The sequence below is a fragment of the Pagrus major genome, chromosome 19, assembly GCF_040436345.1.
Source record: "Pagrus major chromosome 19, Pma_NU_1.0".
Taxonomy (NCBI): Eukaryota; Metazoa; Chordata; class Actinopteri; order Spariformes; family Sparidae; genus Pagrus; species Pagrus major.
Window position 1 is genome coordinate 1,437,961 of NC_133233.1, and position 19,618 is coordinate 1,457,578.

The 19,618-nt window shown below is 39.5% G+C and overlaps 1 protein-coding gene across 1 annotated transcript; it reads right to left on the reverse strand.

Annotated features, from left to right (window-relative positions):
• Window positions 1-1,279: 1,279 nt before the first annotated feature.
• On the reverse strand, window positions 1,280-17,300 carry LOC141014960 (uncharacterized). The gene is made up of 17 exons (XM_073488905.1): window positions 17,177-17,300; window positions 16,423-16,544; window positions 16,041-16,127; window positions 15,598-15,767; window positions 15,092-15,228; window positions 6,862-6,892; window positions 6,608-6,750; window positions 5,970-6,188; window positions 5,296-5,373; window positions 4,878-4,937; window positions 4,495-4,700; window positions 3,985-4,084; window positions 3,796-3,889; window positions 3,573-3,670; window positions 2,828-2,971; window positions 2,550-2,693; window positions 1,280-2,108 (listed from the first exon to the last, which is right to left on the reverse strand). The coding sequence occupies exons 2-8, from the start codon at window positions 16,430-16,432 to the stop codon at window positions 6,059-6,061; spliced, it is 708 nt and encodes a 235-aa protein (XP_073345006.1). The 5' UTR covers window positions 16,433-16,544; window positions 17,177-17,300; the 3' UTR covers window positions 1,280-2,108; window positions 2,550-2,693; window positions 2,828-2,971; window positions 3,573-3,670; window positions 3,796-3,889; window positions 3,985-4,084; window positions 4,495-4,700; window positions 4,878-4,937; window positions 5,296-5,373; window positions 5,970-6,058.
• Window positions 17,301-19,618: the final 2,318 nt, after the last annotated feature.

The following is a 19,618-nucleotide window of genomic DNA, read 5'->3' on the forward strand; positions in this document are numbered from 1 at the left end:
ACTGGACTAAAATTAGTGCATATAAAGTGTAAACAATTTCCACCTCCAGTAGCTAAAACCTTAACATGCTGTTCCAACACTAATGCTTCACTATTAAAAATCTAAATATGTCATACATAATAATGTATCAGTCAGAGGGATCAAAACACTACTTTTACCACAATACAGTGAGCTGATAATAATTATGGACTTTAACTGTAGCATTTTTCTACAGAGAACTTCTACTTGAAATTCAGTATTTTTACACTGTTGTATTGGGAGTTTGGCTTAACATTATTTTTTTCTATTCTGCAAAACACAGGCATTTCATGTTCAATCTCACTGCGAATTATTAAAGGGGAATTGTCATTTTTTACAACCTGGACCTTATTTCAAGCATAAAATACGATCATTTACTCACCCAGATAACTTTGGTGTCATTTGGAGTCGTTCGGACGAAATTAGATCCAGTGGAGCGCCGCGTATATCCATATAATGCGAGTGATCGGGGCACCGAAGCGCAGCCTCTATATAACGCATTATCTGCTGCGAAACTAGTTCATTTCACCAATATTTTGTTATGATACGCTAGCGCTATTCCCCTCTGAGTCCGGGGTTGCCTGTTATCAACATCTGGGGTCTGTAGGTTGACCTACTAACCTCTTAAATAGATAGATCGATATATATTCCTCCACTCTCACTTTATGTCTCTGAACTCCCTGGCACAAGATGTGATGACTAACCTGTGACCGTCTGTGTAAGACTGGCTTTTCAATTCAAGCTTCGGGGACCAAACTACACCAGCTGCTTTCACACAACTGACTGCACTCCGTGTTCTTGCTCTGTCCTACATTTTTTCTTTTTGTACATATATGATGCATCTAGTCTGGCATGGTGTCCCACAATGTGCATGGGATCTTCTCAACCTATCATAATTAGTTGTTCTAGCTTAGTATCCAAAGCTAGATGTTTTACTCTTTATAGTAATCTGTGCTGTCCCAATGTGTTGTTTCCACCACAAATCCAGCAACCAGAACACCCACCAACATTGTGTGAGTATGATGTGGATTGTAACAGAAGTCAGTCAGGATAACTCAAATGTCATTGTGGCCATTTGTGCATTTCTGTCTTCCTACACGGTTTTAGCTGATCCACTGAATAGTTACAAATATATCCTTATGTTATTCTTTGTAGCTTGTTATATTGAAAATTAAATAGTAGCACTGCCAAAGCTCTGCCAAAAGGCAAAACAATAAACACATTTCCATTCCTGTTAAATTGACGCAATAAAAGCCTCCTGTTTATTTGTCAGCTGAAATATTTTAATATGAAAGAGAAGCAGCCAAGTAACTTTGATTTCTCATCCACATAAAAACAAATACAGATTTGAGTGGATACATCATCCACATTAACAAAAACACATTTCAGTGGAGGTAGACTTGAATGCTAAAATGGAACAACTTTTAGTATCCATAACATTGGTCACAGTACAGTATTAATTCAATTAAACAGTACCACTGAATCTCTTATGGTTCTTTAATTCGCAGTACAACTGAATGAGAAGCAACCAGGTAACTTCTATATGAGAAGTAGTTGGTTGCTTCTAATTCAGCTGTACTGCGAATTAAAGAGCAGTATGGAAAAAACAATAGTAGTACACAATCTAAAACAGTTACATAATGCAAAAACAGGCATTTGGGACAGAGACTGGATGATAGAGAGGGTACTGGGGGGTGGGGGGTACTACAATAACATCAATATTAACGTTAACTTACACATTAACTTGAATTCACTTATTTATTCTTCACAAATAAATTCTCAACAGTTTTAACAAACCACATCACACTCTGTCAAATCCTGCACCATTTGATTGCAGTTTGCAGTAGTGTTTTGAAGGACTCAGTCTTTGATGTGGGCGACTGGAAATGTGATAGTGTCAGTGTAAGCACCGACAGTTGGAAAGCAAATACTATGAGTCGGCATGTCATTCATACATTCATGATTAAACTTCACAGTGATACTGAATTTCTGCCGCTCCGCTAAAAGCAGATGTCTGTGGGCTTGACCCGTCATCCACTGCATGACTGAGGATACAGTCAGGGTATCTTCTGTACGATCAGGGTGTGCATCTTGAAAAGACAAAAAGCTTAAGTCGTAAGAAATCTGTTCAGTCATTTTATATGCCAACAATTTGGTGAATTGCTCAGTGTTTTTCAGCAGCCTGGGTTGGTTTGCTGTAAATGCTCATGTAATTTTTTGTTAACAGCAGGCCTGAAGGAAAATTAGTGTGGTACTTGTGATTTTTCTTTATTCTAAACTGCACTACTAGTTAAAAAAGGTAAACATCTGTGAGCTATCTTCTCAGCAAAAAGCAGTTTGGCTAAGTAAATAAGTGCAAAAGTATGGGATGTTTAGAGGGTAAATCTTTCAAGAGTTCAGAAATGTAAGTGGGAGCTTGTCCATGAATGGCCTGATAGGTAATAACCAATATTTTAAAATGAATCCTGAAATAAACTGGAAGCCAGTGCAGAGAAAACAAGATGGGGGTGATATGGCATTCTACTACTTACTTTAAATTGAAGGTTGTACATACTTTCAAGTTCAAGAAGGAAGTCCTGAAAGTACTCCGAGATTTTCCGTTCTTTCACATGCTTACTTGAACCACTTGAGCTGAAATTCAGGGCCAGATGGGAAAGGATGTAATGTGAGTCCACCTAGATAAAAAAAAAAAAAAAGGTAATCTGAGATTCCCTGATAATTACCTGCTTAAGAAGCAAGGGGTAAGCTAAGGAAATACCATGTAGTACAACTTGTAAAAACCTCGAAGCCATACTGTACAATAGCATACCAAATCATTGTCTCCAGCGATGAGGGGCTGCGACACACTTCCAGCCTTGTCTGTATCACTTTGATGAGGTTATACACTTTCAGGCCCTCACGTAGTTGTTGGAGTATGGGCATGCGTTTTGTCATCACATGAAGTCAAATTGTCCTGAATACAGAAAAATTAACTTCACACTATTGCCTAGGTGTAACACTGAAATGGTGGGAAGGTGCGAATACAGCAATGTAAAAACACTATTACAAGAAAAGATCCTGCACGAAAACTCCTACTACAGTAAAAGGAAATAAGTATTATCAGCTTTTTGTAGTTAAAGAATATAAAGTACAATATTAAATCATCATAAAAATGGAAATACTTAGATGAAGTACAAGTACCTTCAAATTGTACTGAAGTGCAGTACTTGATGAAAGGTAAATTTTAGTTACGTTCCATCACTGACGTTATGGCAGCAAGCTCAAGAATAACGCCATGAAAAAGGCTTTGCTACTATATGCAGGCAATACTATTTCCTTGTATTCCTATATTAACACAAAACAAACTTTCAACATTTTAACAGGAGCAGAGTGCCTCAAGATCATTTGGCTTTACTCGAATGGTCAAAAAGATTTCACATTCAAGCCAAAGAGCACCTTGGAAAAGACTTTTGGAAAGCGCTTGCCATTATTCTCACATTTTTTGAGGGGAAAGCAAACTACACATGGCGATCTGGGGTCACACTGCAATGTGTTACAAAAACAGTAGTATTTACCTCAATATGCTGTCTTTGTGCTCCATGTCTATTTTCCCTGTGTAGCCACAGTCCACGACGTCTTGGATGTGGGCTGTCATGTCATCTGCTTCTTCAATCTTAAATAATCACACCCAAAACATTAAATTGTACATTTATTCTTTTCAGTATTAAGTAGTATGTGTGAAGCACTTTAAGACAATATTAAATAGGTACAATGTCTGGAAAAAAAAAGGCAACTTACCGCTTGTATCAGTGATGAGTGACACCATTTTTGCAAGTACCGTGGTGCTGGTCCTCCTTGTGCTATGCTCACTGCAAAAATTTCCCCTGCAGCCCTACAAACAAGAACAGGATGGTTTAAACAACGTAAGTACAAGGGGAAGTCTCAGTTCTGTTTCACAATCAGAATCATATGTATATATAAATGCACCTGAAGAGCTCATCATCCAGGTCATTGAGCAAGTATTTGGGCATCTTTCCCTTTTCACCATCACCTTCAAAAAGTCTTTTTTCTATCCCAGCCACCATTGCTATAATCCAGAACAAAGCAAGTCAAATCTTGAAGACTGTCAAACAAGTACAGAGGAACGTGTCTGATTATTCCAGTCATGTGACTATTTAATTAACTGCTCTGTTATTCTGTGTAGGAGATACACTAATAATAAATGTAATTTATTAATCACTGGCGATTAATAAAACACTCATTAATGTGTTCCTACATCTGAAACAAAACACTCCCGAGTTTCCCATCTCAGGCTGAATCAACTCAGAGTTGGTTTTGTCAAGCCTGTTTGTAGAAGGCACCTCAGTTCAGAAGTCAAAGAAAACAAAACAACCGAATCAACAAGACCACAAAGAAAAGATACACAAGCCACAAGTAATGATTCTTCATTTGATTTTTACCCTGTGACAAAATTACTCATGAATGTCCAGTACTTACCAGACAGAAATTCTTTTCTTAGGGCCCCTGTATCGAGCCCTGGCTCACCCAGGAATGTAACTTTCAAGGGATTAACTGGACTGCCATTTTTTTGACGTTTCCACATCTTAAGACATCTTTCCACCACATTCTCCTGAGACACACATAAATCAAAGGTCTTGTCGGTGTCCACCTGAGATCTGACCCACATGATGACATCCTCCTCACTGTAAGAATATATCAAATCTCGATATAAGACAGATATTGGGACATATGTTTTTAAACACATATAAAAGCATTATATTAAAAAATAAATAAATAAATAAATAAATAAATAAATAAATAAATAATAATAATAATAATAATAATAATAATAATAATAATAATAATAATAATAATAATACCATGAGATAAGATCCAAATCAGCCTGAAGTGTGTCTCCTTTACAGGCTCTGTCCTCAGGACTATAACAATAAAGGCAATCATTATTGATCTTCACAGATAATATGCTGTCAAAATTAGTGTACAAACCAGACATCTGGCCTTCTAAGTCTCAAAAAATAATAAATGCAACATTTCACATGACACATACAAACTTATAAATGAATCTACAGAGTAGGAAAAAAAATGTCAGACGACCAAAAACAATGACCTGCATCCACAAAAACTTGCATGAACCTCTTGCAAATAGGGCATTGGACCTCATCTTCCTGCATGCAGGCATATGAATTAACAACCTGAGCAAAAAGCTTCAGGCAAACTCTTATCATCAAAACAGTAAAACAGTGACAGTAGTACAGTAAAAAAAAAAAAGTGCTCTACTTGTTGATGGCTGTGGTCTTCACAGGTTGATGAGGCAGATCCAGATGTAGATTGGTCAACAAAGATCAAATCTTCATCCTAGATGTAAAACAAAACAGATGCAATAACAGCTCTTTAATATTATGTCAGAGCTAAACTAGGGGTGTTAAAAACTTTCAACAGTAACTTTTAGCAGACTACTGTGCAGACTTCAACAGACTTCAATTCAACAGACTTCATATTTGTTACAAGATAAGCTATATTTGGTTCACAGCTTAAAGATGGCTCAAACAGTCAATATACACACATATTAAACTTGTACTAACTTTGATAATTAACAGTAAGACATTTCACCTGTGTTTCAGGGCTACACTGCACTACACAATCATTGTGTTGCAATCCTTGCAGCTAGCCTTTAGCATTAGGGCAAACTCAGGAGCACTAGCAGGGAGAGGTGTAAGGTCAAGTTCGTCCTGAAGAGGAACAATAAACAGGACAAACATAAAAGAAGTTGCATTTTAAGTACAGTAATTATGTACCTGCTGCTTTAGAAAGGAGCCACCTGTCCTGGAGCTGTGTCATCCTGGGGAATGTCTTCACCAACAAATATTTTTTGAGGTATATGAAAGGCATTGCACAGAACCCTTGATGACACAGGCAATTAGGCAATGTACTTGCTTCAACATGCATAATACCTCAACATGTGATATGTCAGAATCTACTGACATAGTCCTCTTCCCCAGGCCAGCTTACATAAAAGTTAACTCCTCCTTGGGGTTTGGAGTTACTTCCACATTAGATCCAAGTAAAAAAAGGAAACATCGAACGGCTTCCATATCTTCACAGCCTTGGCTGTAGGCATTTGACCTCTGGGGAGTGCTCTTTTCTTGCCTCGGAAGAATCCAGGGAAAGACCTGTGTGATTGTAGAAAAATAATGTTATTAGTTCCAACTTAAAAGGAAGCCGACTGTCAAGCCACATGCACCACATCCAAGTACCAGAGAAAATAATAAAGATAAACAAATTAAACCACACAACCTAAATCAGCAGCTCCATCATTGCGCTACCATCATGGCAAAGCCAGAGTAATGTAATTCATTTTACCTGAATAATCCCATACCATTAATGGTGAAATTGCAGGTACAGTATAATGTCTACAGTAGAAACAATATAGAAAAAGTAGTAAAAATGTACAGTGTTAAAAGCCTAACTTGGTCATGTTCTCTCCACATGAAGAGAAGAGACTGATCCTGATAAAATACATGTAACGTGAAAATGTGCATTTACATGACACATTTAGGTGGTCAATTTACATGGGTGCAAAACTGTCTACCTGGCCATTTCAGTCTGGACTGAGAGTCGCTGACTCTGTCCCTGTCCCTGTCCATGTCCATGTCCCTGACTTTCATTCAGCATCGCCCTTGAAATCAGAGACAGGAGGTGTCTGGCCGTCTCTGTGGCTTCACGTGCATCATACTGGAAAGGGATTTCACATGTATGGACATTGGTAAAAGGACATCAGTACATTACAGTACAATGCATTACTGTCACTTAGGCTGTACAGAAACAAATTAAGCAATGACTTACCCTAGCTTGTGACTGCTGTTGGTTTTCCATTCTGGCATTAAAAGAAAAACGGACGTATTATTTTGACAGTATTTATGTAACATTGCATAACAATAAAAGTCATGGTCAATAAAAAACAACAGCGAATGAAGATCAATGTAGTGTTCCCAATGAATCTGTAGATCCATTCCATAATATTACAGACACATAAATCTGAGTTTGGTAATGTGCATGAATTTGTTAAATTATTCGCCACGTGTTTGTTGACATTAGAACAGCTGTAGTGAGAATGGGAGCCGGGAGGAGTAGCGGCAGCCCACTACACAGTGGAAACTGGCACCGCGTTCAGCAGTAGTACTGTTGTGTAGGAACCGTGACGTTTTGGCACCGCAAGTACCATGCAACACTAAATGTTTAAATCACAGCCCTACGTTGTATACGCCTCCCTGTAATTCATTACTTGTGTTGTTGTTGTTGTGAACGTACGGCAGGCTGTAGCCAACGATATATAGCGCAATTCATTACTTATGGGAAACGTTTCAAGAGCAACAGGCTATCAACTTACTTCCAAGCAGCACAGCACAAGGGAGAGGTGGGTGTAATGCGGAAGGCGTAGCTGGCGCTGGAGTCAGGTCAAACCAACCAATAGAAACTCTTCTCTCATCCACCAGCGTAGGCCCCGCCCATCAAGTGCAGTTGAATTCGCAAGCAAAACTTTAGAACTTGCAAGCAGGGCCGGCCGCTGGCATAAACACTCTATGCGGTTGTTTAGGGCCACAACCACTAGAGGGGGCCACACGATCAGTGTGCTATTGGATTTTTGATCCTCTCTTTATTTCAACATATACTACAATACAATGGCGGTAACATATCAATTTAAACAGTCGTATTAGTACAGGGGTGAAAAATAAACCAGTAAAGTAAGTTAGTTTGTGACCGCTCCCTCCTCCGTGCGTAACCATGGTGACAACGCAGCCGCAGCGGTCGGCAACCGCGGCATTGTGGGTATCGTTATTTCGCTGGTGTGGGAAATTAACAACACCACAATGGCTCCTAAAAGAAAATTTAGGAGTGGTGCGGAAGGACGAAAAAAAAGAAAAACCGAGACGGAAAGAAGATCACAAGATAAAGGTATGTTATAATGTGACTGTTTGATTCATTTCATTTCAATCAGATTAACTAATCTGCGCGTTTTTTCTTGCTAGCACGCTACACGCTACGTGCTAGCAAGAAAAAACGCGCAGCATTGCTGTTATTCTAAAAATAGCATAATGAGAGCACTTTCACGTTGTATCCGACACATCGCAACACAGCAGGGGGTTATTGAACTTAATAATAAGCTAGCTGGTAAGCTAGTCGGGCTCTCTGGCTGCGTGTCACGTCAGAAATGTGAAAAGTAGACAGCGAAAACACAGCTTTTAATGAAGAATGGACTATGAACAGACCTGCAAGCAGTTCAAAAACAGTATGTTTCAAATAAGCACAAATCCTTTGTGATATTATATAGTCAATCAATCCATTTTATTTTAGGATGCAGAAGCACTCTGTTATGTATTATTTAGCCCTGACTACACTTGATATGAGAAAAGATTAACTATAACATTATTTAACATCTGTGTATAATGTAAATGTTAGTTTCTTTTGCCTTGTTGGTATACTCATTCACACATCACATCAATAGTAATTTTTCTATGTGTTGAAGGAACAATACCAGAGGCCAAGCAATAACATGAGTAGGAGTCTAGTTTTACTTGTTAACTAGCTACTAATGTTTTATTGTAACATTAAATTTGTGTTTTGATATATTATTTTAATACAGAGCATATTAAATGTCCAAATTGGCCCAAATAGTTTCAGGCTATCCATTTGCTTTCCAAGCTATGTTAAATTGTATTTTTGTATCTCATACAAACATACATCTCATTTGGACATATTTGGACAATTAGCTAATTTGTATATTTCACTTTGAGAAAATTGCATTTGTTGTGTGGTTAATAAATACATATGGAAGATACATATGACATACCTATGTAATATCTTCCAGCCTATATGTAAAAATAATAATAATCTAATGTATTATCTTTTCAGGGGCATTATTGAAATACTTTGGACGGACCTCTGCTACACCAGGTCCATCTACCTCAGTGAGTGACATGACTGCTGCTGAAGGGATATCATCAGAAAATTCAGGGGCATCTACTCCGTCCTCTGATGAGAGTGTGGGTGCAGAGGACATAACTGAGGTACCACAACCTTCTACATCCTCCTCTGACACGATTGGAGCTGCAGAGGCCATAACTGAGGTACCACAACCTTCTACATCCTCCTCTGACACGATTGGAGCTGCAGAGGCCATAACTGATGTACCACAGCCTTCTTCATCATCCACTGATATTCCATCTGCCATCTCCCAGTATCCAGCTGCAGCACAACCACTAGATCCATTTGACTGGCCATCTGTCCTGTCAGATGCAGACAGGACAGACATTGTACGCAGAGGGCCGTTTCAGGTTGATCCAGCATTCACCTTTCCCAAAAGGCAGGATGGTAGACGTTTTCATTACCACTACACATACAGGACACTGGTAAATGAGGAAAAAAATCAAGCGGAGTTGGCTTGTCTACTCTAAGAAAAACAATGCAGTTTACTGCTTCTGTTGTAAACTGTTCTCCAGCAAGATATACAAGTTGGTTAAAGAGGGATTGTCAGACTGGATGAACATTGGAACCTTGTTGAAAGCCCATGAAAACAGCTCTGATCACACAAAGCATATGGTCACATGGAAAGAACTGGAGCTTCGACTCAAGAAAGGGAAGACAATTGACCAGGTAGAAATGTCACTGATAGAAGCTTCACGAAAACGCTGGAGGGAAGTTCTTAGTCGCCTGGTTGCCATTATTCAGTCATTGGCTGAAAGAAACCTGGGTCTCAGGGGAACTGTTGACACGTTGTACAGTCAGAATAATGGCAACTTCTTGAAAGAGGTGGAACTTTTAGCCAAGTTTGACCCTGTAATGAAGCAACATGTTAGCCAAATTGAAAGTGGAATGAATCCTCATGCCACCTACTTAGGCAAAACAATTCAGAATGAACTGATCACTTGCATTAGTGACAAAATGATGGAGACAATGGTGACTGAAATTAAACTATCCAAATATTATGCCATAATATTGGATTGTACCCCAGATCTCAGCCACCTGGAGCAGATGTCTGTTGTGATCAGAACAGTCAAGTTGGAAGAAACACCCAAGATCAAGGAGCACTTTTTGGGCTTTCTAGCTGCACCAGAATCGACAGGACTTGGGTTGTCTAATCTCATTTTGAGCAGGCTGGAGGAACTGAACATTCCCTTCAGTGATTGCAGAGGGCAATCATATGACAATGGTGCCAACATGAAGGGCAAAAACAAAGGAGTGCAGGCAAGGCTTTTGGAGAAGAACCCACGTGCCCTGTATGTCCCCTGTGGGGCTCATACTTTGAATCTTGTTGTGGCTGATGCTGCCAAGAACTCTGTGGATGCTACCAGTTTCTTTGGCAATGTTCAGAAGATCTACAATCTGTTCTCAGCTGCTCCCCAGAGATGGACCATTTTGAAACAGCATGTCACCATTACTGTAAAGTCCTGGAGTGAGACAAGGTGGGAGAGCCGTGTCAACAGCATCATCCCTTTACGCTACCAAGCATCTGGCATAAGGGATGCATTGGTAGAAGTCAGGGAAAAAGCAACAGATGCCATCACAAAAATTGAAGCACAATCTTTGGCCGAGGAGGTTGGGTCATTCAGATTCCAGATTTGCACAGTTGTGTGGCATGACGTCCTCTCCAAGATCAACACAGTCAGCAAGCTACTGCAGTCTTCCTCAATGCAGTTGGATGTGGCAGTCAACCTCCTGGACAGTACTAAGAGCCATCTGTTAAACTACAGAAACAATGGCTTTGCTGCTGCACAAGCTTCCGCAAAAGATGCATGTGAGGAAATGCATGTGGACACTGTACTGAAAGAGAAGAGACTGCGAAGCACAAAGACTCACTGCTTATGAAACAGCAGATGAACCAGTCAAGGATGCCCTGAAGAGGCTAGAGACCACATTTTTCAATGTGGTCGTCGACTCGGCTATTACATCTTTGGATGACCGGTTTGAAACACTTGGACAAGTTAAAAGCAAGTTTGGGGTACTGCAGAACTTCTCAACCTTGGATGATGAAGCACTGAAGAAACAATGTGAGGAACTTGAGAGTACATTGAGGATTGGAGAGGAAGCAGACATTGATGGAAGAGAGCTTGCCATGGAAATCAGGAACCTTCCTCAGCTACCCACAAAAAGGATGTCTGCATTTGAACTGCCGGACTTTGTCCATAAGACGGAACTGACAGAGTTGTATCCAAATCTTTGGATATCCCTGAGGATTGCCTGTACCCTACCAGTGACAGTGGCATCAGCTGAAAGAAGCTTTTCAAAGCTTAAACTGATAAAGACATACCTGCGATCATCTATGGCACAAGACCGCCTCAAAGGACTTGCCATCATTAGTATAAACCATGAGGTTGGCAGACAGGTGTCTTACGATGATGTCATTGATGATTTTGCTTCAAGAAAAGCAAGGAGGCAAAAATTTTGAGGACTTTCTCACTGATGTTGGATGGTGGTAAGGATAGGAAAGGTAAAGGATGAATAGCTATAGTTTTTACAGTAGCCTATAGCTGTTATTTTGTACAATAGTTAACACTTTTCACTATTTCACTATATTTATTTTGAATACTTTGCACTGTTATGTTAAAAAAAATGTTAATTTTTCATTTCTATTTATTTATCAAAATATTTTAGGTTTAATTGGTGTTCATTTGTCATTGCCTTTATTTATAGACCTTGTTATATGCAAGTTAGTTGTTGACTTTATTATTTTGAATATTTTTCACTCTTATTGATCATTGCTATTTTTCAAAATATTTTAGTTTTTATTGGTGTTCATTTGTCATTGTTTTTACTTTGTTACATGCAAGTAAGTTATTTTTTATTATTTAGAATACTTTCAATTGTCTTAGCCTCTCAAAATTTGATATATATTTTAATATACCTATACATTGTTCTAAAATAAAGTTTGTTTGTTGTTAATTCAAGTGCATGTGTGTTTTCATTCAGTTACAAGCAGTGCGTGTGATTTGGTGGTTGCCCTGTGAGTGTTTTGGGGCCACACACAAAATCTTGCTTAGGGCCACCAAAATCCTAGGGCCGGCCCTGCTTGCAAGCAAAGAGGACTGATTTGCAAGCAAAGGTTTTTAACTTGAAAGCAAAGAGGACTGATTTATAAGCAAAATGGCCGTATGTTTTTACTTACAAACATTAGTTTTGATTGAAGTTGAAGAAATATGCTCTAAAAATACAAGAATGTAGAAATGTCAACACTATTTTGATTAGTATCTGTGATGCATCAATCATTTTAACTAAAATCCCAAAAACTGTAAAACAGTAAAACTGGTGTGTTTTCTGGAAGTAATCATTTTTTAAACTTACATAGCCCATAGGAGAAAAAGGATCCTTCAGTGAAGGAAAGAGTGTTACAATTCCCAGGGCATACTTCTCCTTATGTTTACGGGAAGGCATCCTCCTTTAGAAACAACATTTCAAATCAGTTTATACTGCATCAAACCCCAATAGATGTTATCTGATGATACTGCTTGTAGGAACACATGTCTATCGCCTCTGTATGATGTTGAGGCCCTGTTCATCTGTAAGAAAACTATTCACAGGAAAGAGGCGACGGCCAGTCTGACCCCTTCTCAATAAAGCTTCTCAATAAAGCCTTCAGATGGCGACCCTTTTTAATTAATTTACAACTTAAAACCCATTTGTCCCTTCTTCCCCCTCAAAACAGATAAACTCCTCTCTCTGGTCAAGCTGAATGAGTTCAGCATGGATTTGTCTACTTTCTTCACATCAGGAGGGACAGAGAAACTGTTTCGTGACAAGGATGTGTTAATATCAAATGTCTTTGCAATTGCAAGTTAGGTATCTCACTCACTCACACTCACTCACACTCTCCAGAGTGAAAGGACTCTGGAAACCTCTTCCTTGTTGTTCTAATCCTCTTTCGTGATTTATGAAGCATCTGGTTTTCACTGTGTGATATTCCAATCTATAATGGTTTCTGCACTCATCCAGATTTCAAAACAGTTCTAATTAACCATTATACCAGGATCTCACCTTCTTAATTTTAACAAATTGGGAAACAGTAAAAGAAGTTCATATATCTGATTTTTTTAGCGTTTCTCTGCGATGAAGTTTGGCTGAGAACAAGTTTGTGTGTTTAATGTGCCTTGTGTTCGGTGGAACCACAGCACCTCCTGACGGTGAGTCCTGGTACAATTGGACAGGCTCTGAAAAATCTTTTGTTTAATATGCTCGTTTTTTTTTTTTTTTAGTAAATGTCTTTGATATGTCTTTTTAAACTAGTATTAAGCTAGGACTAGAAGAAATATGTATAAGTGATCAATTCTATCAGTTCTACTGTATATTCAAGTGTGTTTTATGTTTTGATCCAGTTTTAATTCCTTTTGAATGTTCAGTGATTTTAATCATGTCATATTATTTCATTGTTAGACAACGTCCACCTATTTAGCCATGGTTAAGTTCTGGGAAAGGTGAAGCACGATCTCGAAACATTAAAAACGATAGTTTAAGTTGAATTAAGTTTTGTGAGTTTAGACTTATAATATCGTCTAAAGTGTGAATGCTGTCAGCCCGCCCCTTAGTCCCGCCTGCCACTCGGGACAACAAAACTGAGAGACATCGCTCTCTCTCGTTCTTCTCTTCTTTTAATTTTTCAACTCTTTACTTTATGACACGCTCCAAGGCAGCAATCTCCGCAGAATTGACCACGTGTTGATTTTTCTCATTTTTATAATTTGCAGTGTTGACTTACTTTCTTTAAGTGCTTTCACTTTTGTTAAGTGCTAACAGAACGAAGTTCTGCTTTGATTTTTTTTATATATATATCGTTAAGTATCACAACCTGATTCAGAGGAAGTTAATTTAATTTAATTAATCTTGTATTGAGTAACAACGGAAGATCTGCCCGGCCAGCGTTTCATCCTCTCATTATTTCATTCAAGAAAGTTGAATTAGTTTACGAATCAGACGCTTAAGAGCCACCACTCAAACCAAGAAGAAGAACATCTTTAATAAAGACCACCATCTTTGGTAAAGACTTGCAGTAGCCTTCTGCTTCAACAAACCGTGCGAGCGGTTTCCAACAACAGAAAGACTTTGTGCCAAGCCAAGATCGGTCCTGCCTCCAACGCTCACAAGCGGTGCCATTCCGCTGGGCAGCGGACCGAGTTCATCATCAGCTGAGTGTTGGACGAGTTGCGCTCTTCCTCTGACATCGGAACGAGGGCGTCACCCACTGTGAAATCGGACGAACCGCGACTTCCCTCTGGCTCTTGGACCGGCACTGCAAGCCCGCAGTCGAGCTACGAACTCCGGAGGAAAGACCCAAAGTTGTGGACGTCCCAACTCTCCGGACATAGTAGACTAAGCACCTTGCACACTGCTGGATTCACATGCATGAAAGAGTTGGTGTCTTTTAGGCTTCCGATTCATATCTTTTAGCTTAAGAAGAATTTGGTTAGGGTCTCGTTAATATTAAAATTACTCTCGTAATATTTGAGTGCTTCCCCGACCCTGATTTCACCAGCCGCCCATGTCCATATAATCCCATTACTTTAATCATCACAGTCTCCACATTTTCTGTTATCATTGTTGTTTGTTTAAATCACCATTTCATTTATTTATCCTGATTTATCTAGTTAATAAACATATTTAACCGTATGTCGTTGTCTGTGCAGGTTTGTTTTTAATGTGGAGAACCGATGGAAACTGTGTAGAAATCACTGCTTCATTAATGAGATTTAATACATTGATTTAAAATTGATTAGAATTGTTCCAAGTTAACCTTGTCCAGTCGGATTTGATTAATTCCCTCCGGATTATTCAAATAGACAAAACATCGGAGGTGGTGCCCCATTTAGGAGTGCTTTATTAATCGCCAGTGATTAATAAATTACATTTATTATTAGTGTATCTTCTACATGCTCATATAAACAGGTCAAGACCATATTCTTAAAATGCAAAAACATACAATTGAAAAATGCCCCACTTGCTATGTTAATTCAATGCAATGTATTTTGAAAATTCATGATAATCTTTCTTAATATAATGTTTACAATCTAACAATTCACTTAACACTTACCCATGCCTCCAAGTCATATGGCTAGCCAATATGTTGACAAGCTGTCTCCGGGTGCAGTGAGTGAGTGACTTTTCTGCCTCATACTTGTCGATGACATCCTCACCCCCAGGTTTGCAAAGCAAGGCATTTTTTACCATCTATTTGTGTAAAAGAAAATAAAGTTTTCAGTGTACAAATCAGTCTTTCAGGATAAAAATCATTTTAACAATAAACCACAAGATTAAGAGTAAAAGTTAAAATCACTGATTCAGGAGGGTTTCTCACACACAAAAATGGATCAGCAATTTCAGCAAAAAAAATCTAACCAATTGTTTCACTGATTATGCAAGTGCAACATGATTTGTGATGAAACAATGTTGTTTCTTATCTGCCTTAGATTACTAAGTACAGAGCTATTAGCCAAACCCAATCATTCTAAATGTCACAAATACTCTGATGAGAAACTCACTTAGTTTGACACTTTATGATGGTCAACAATGTAATTTACATCTGCTGCCCTTGACTACCTCTTTTGCAGCCTCTGACTCAGAAACCTCTGTGGTAGGCCTGGGTATGACTTCAGAGCTGGACGTACGTCTGCCTATGGAAATCCCATATTCTATTCGACTGGAGTGGTCATTGTCACTTGAAGAAAGTGATGTCTTCGTATCTGTGAGGGAGGATGGTGTTGAATGATCTAAAGGAGAGAAATCTAAAAGAAATAAAAACGTAACTGTGACATGCCTGAAATGTAGCATTTGGTGGTTCCCCAGACACTGGTTAAAAATCACACCTGATCCCACATTTTCAAACTGTTTTTGCAATTAGATACAGATCTTTCTTTTAAATATATTTTTCTATAATCTACTTTGTTATAGTAGTCAAGGCAGAGACATGAGATCTCAACTGATATTTGTGAAGCAAAAAAACCCTGAACATTGATTACAACTGATTTTATAATGAGACATACCTTCCTCTGAAATGCCGTCTTGTGTTGTTGGACTTGGACCAGGATCGATCTGTATCTCAAGAACGATGTCTTCCTCCAGTGTCTGAGCTGTGTAGTTAATAGATTTCATGTGATCAGCATCAGGTTACAAAAAATAACTACTCACTTTTTCAAATATAAGATGAAGCAAAGAATACAGTTAGATTATAAAAGGATTACACTTAATTTTAAAACACAGCTATTGTCAAGAAATTAAATAGTATAATCATAGACTTATGCCAGCAGTTTTTTTCATACCCCATTGATTTGGCCAATTCTAAATGATGATTATGTTCTAATGAATATCAAAGTAAATTACTACTCACTTTTCACTGATGGTGACTTAACCAATGTCTAAACTTACTGTCAGGCATAAATCCGGACTGGCCTCTATCAGTTCAGAAAAGATGTCTTCCTCAACTACTTTGTTGGTTTCATCAAAAGCATCAGGTTCAGTAGCATCAGGAAGCCCAAACTTGTATTTGACTGTAGGAAGATAATCATGAAAACAGATTAAAAAATACATGATGCTGATCTTAAGGTGCAGTAAGTGATTTGCATTTGTGAATATAAGTGTTGAATAGCTCTACTTTCCGACAGCCGTCAGTGCTTTAGGGTGTTTGTCAGTAACATGGATCTCCCAGTATCTCTGCTCTGCAGTAAACAGAAAATAAGTTCCTACTAGTTCTCTCCGGATTGGCTGGAAAGAGGGTGTAGGATACCAGAAAATGTCTTTTCTGTTTACTGCAGAGTGGAGGACCCATGTTTCTGACAAAACACTCTGAGCTAGTGATGGCTGTCACAATGTAGACGACAATACTAACACTTTTTGGGGGGATAGATGCAATTACTTACACCACCTTTAAACTGCACTTTAAGGATGACTGATCAAACTTTTCTCTTTAAACATCTCTGAAACTACATAATGCTTTCACTTGTGCAGTAATCGCAGCGTCAGAATGTTGCATTTTGGTCATTACCAACACCAGTGTGTACAATACAAAAAGCTTTTTTTTTTTTGCAAATTGATACCCAAATTGAAAACCAAAAGTGCCATCCTAAATACATAAATCCTTGTCTTTATTTGTTGTGAGGGCAACCATGAGATGGCTACTCACCTTGAGCGATGAAATCCAAAAAGGTGAACCCTGACAGGAATCGGATGTACTTCTTGGTATTCTGGTACTTCACCTTGAGCGACATTGCCCCATCTTTAGACTGCACCTTGTAGAATAAGTGGAGAAATGTGGCTGTTAAACTTCATCAGGTGCAAGGAATTAATTTTTAAGACTAAGATGGAACCAATGTGGTCCCTGTAGGAAAGTGATGAAACGGACAGCACTCAAGCAGAAAAAACTGAGTCTCTTCTATGAATTGTAACGTTTTTTAACGTCCAGAAGGGAGCAGGCGGCGAGATGTCCGCTGCATAATTTCTGCATCCTGCTAGTGATGAATCCGATTCTTTTTAACAGCACTTTGGTATGAACAAGGGGAACCGATTTATTTGAGAGCCAATTATTTAACCTCTTATCTTGAATAGCCACTTGAATAGCCATTCGTGGCTATTCATCATATTTGCATTGACTATGTAAAAAATAAATAAATTAAAAGGGCTCTTGGAAAGGAACGGAGCCATGAGATCTCCCTTCAAAGAGCCGTAAATCTCATCACTTCTGCCTGTTGCATGCGCCTTGCCTTGCCTGGTTCAAACGGCATATTTTCAGTGAGTGTGAACACGTATATCACGGACAATGTGTAGCCTAGTTGTGTGTTTGTGTGAATGAGTATAAACGGGTGATGTCTGTGCATGATTAAACAGAAATTGTCTGAAAAGGGCTACAATTTCACTACGACGACGACAACGCCGCCACCACCACCCCTCCCCCACATTGATGCGCAGATTTAAATTTGACAAAACACTCACCATCATTTGACTTAAAAAACGCTAATTCATCCACCACTGGTCACCTTAGTACATCTTAATGTGGCGAGTGAGAGGGTTGTGCTTTGGGCAGCACTTTGATTAAGAATGAATTTTCACGCCAAACAACGCCACCCTGGGGGTTTCACCCAGGGACCCCTTTTTTAAAGGACTGGTTTTAAACCAGAAAAGGCACTCAGGTCCGTTTTGCAATTGAGACAGACAGCATTTCTGGTTACAAAACAAGTATTTATTAATTGTAATTCAACATTTTTTTTAAAACTCCAATGTTAAAAAGTCACTCACTGGGGCAAAAAGGGGAGCCCCTCAGGGCTGAGACTTACTGGGCAAATGGGTCCAAAACAAAGGGAGATCCCAGGAACACCACACGTGAAGTAAATGAAAGTGAAACAAAATCAACCCAAACAAAAGTGCTAACACAAGGAGGGACACCGCCACCAGGACACCAATCCGCCACCCTAGACTCAGCACCTGAAGGGGGGGGGGACAGCAAGGGAGAAATGAAAGAAAGTTAGATACAACTCATCACCAAACGCACATAAGAAATCAAGAAATTAACTATACAAGATCTCTAAGAACACAATAGCAAATCAAATAAAATTAACATAATCTATATTAGCACAAATGAAATTTACCTGCAACCAAAATAAACGTAAAGCCAACATAAGAGTCACAATTACAGGTTGCAGTGGAAACAATAATTACAAAAGAAACAAATGCCATAAAGAGCACTAATCATACAGAAAATGAAATAACTAACACACACACACACACACACACACACACTAAGATGCGGCAGGCCCGACAATAAACCGCAACACGACCTGGACAAAGGAGCCGGGCTAGCGCTTAGCCAGCTGTAGTGAGCAGCCGGGAGCCAGGCAGACAGCGCTGGAATATCTTACAAATAGTCTGTAGGCGAGCAGTGGGCAGCGCCGTAATAACAAGGAGACGGAGCACGGCGAAGCCAAGCAGCAGCAATGCGAAGAAACAGTCAAGCCACAGCAAAGCAAAGCAGCAGTGATTTCCCTGCAGACGGGTTAGCGGTTGCTGCTACACAGGTATCTTTTACCCTACAATAAAATAACAAATATTAGCAACTTACTAGTGGCTGGAGGAGGAAGCTAAAGTCACTGCTACATACCGGTCAGGCAATCCCGATCGGCGCGGAGCGGAGCGGAAGCTCGGCTACCTGTGGCCGACCAACAGTGGACAGCGAGCAGCACACAGCGAGCGGTGCGCAGCAAACAGCGAGCAGCCTGCAGCTAGCGGTTGGCAGCGTGCAGCCAGCAGCAACCCCCAAGCGAGCCTCTGAAATAACATAACCAGAATAAGCGACTGGATGGACAGCATGATAAAAGACTGCAGTCGCCGCCGCCAGCCTACCTGCCACCAAATGAATGCGGAAGTGGAGGGCGTCAGGAAGTGACGTGACCCAGGATCCGTCAGGCAAGAGGACAACCAGGTGCCTTCTGCCTGCCTTTTATAAGGTGCTCCCTCACAGCCATTGGCTGGGAAGAGCCACCCAGCTAAAATCCACCACACAACTTCATACTGCTACAATCTCCCCCCACCAATTGAGTCGTCGTCCCGACGATGAACTAACCAGCAACAAACC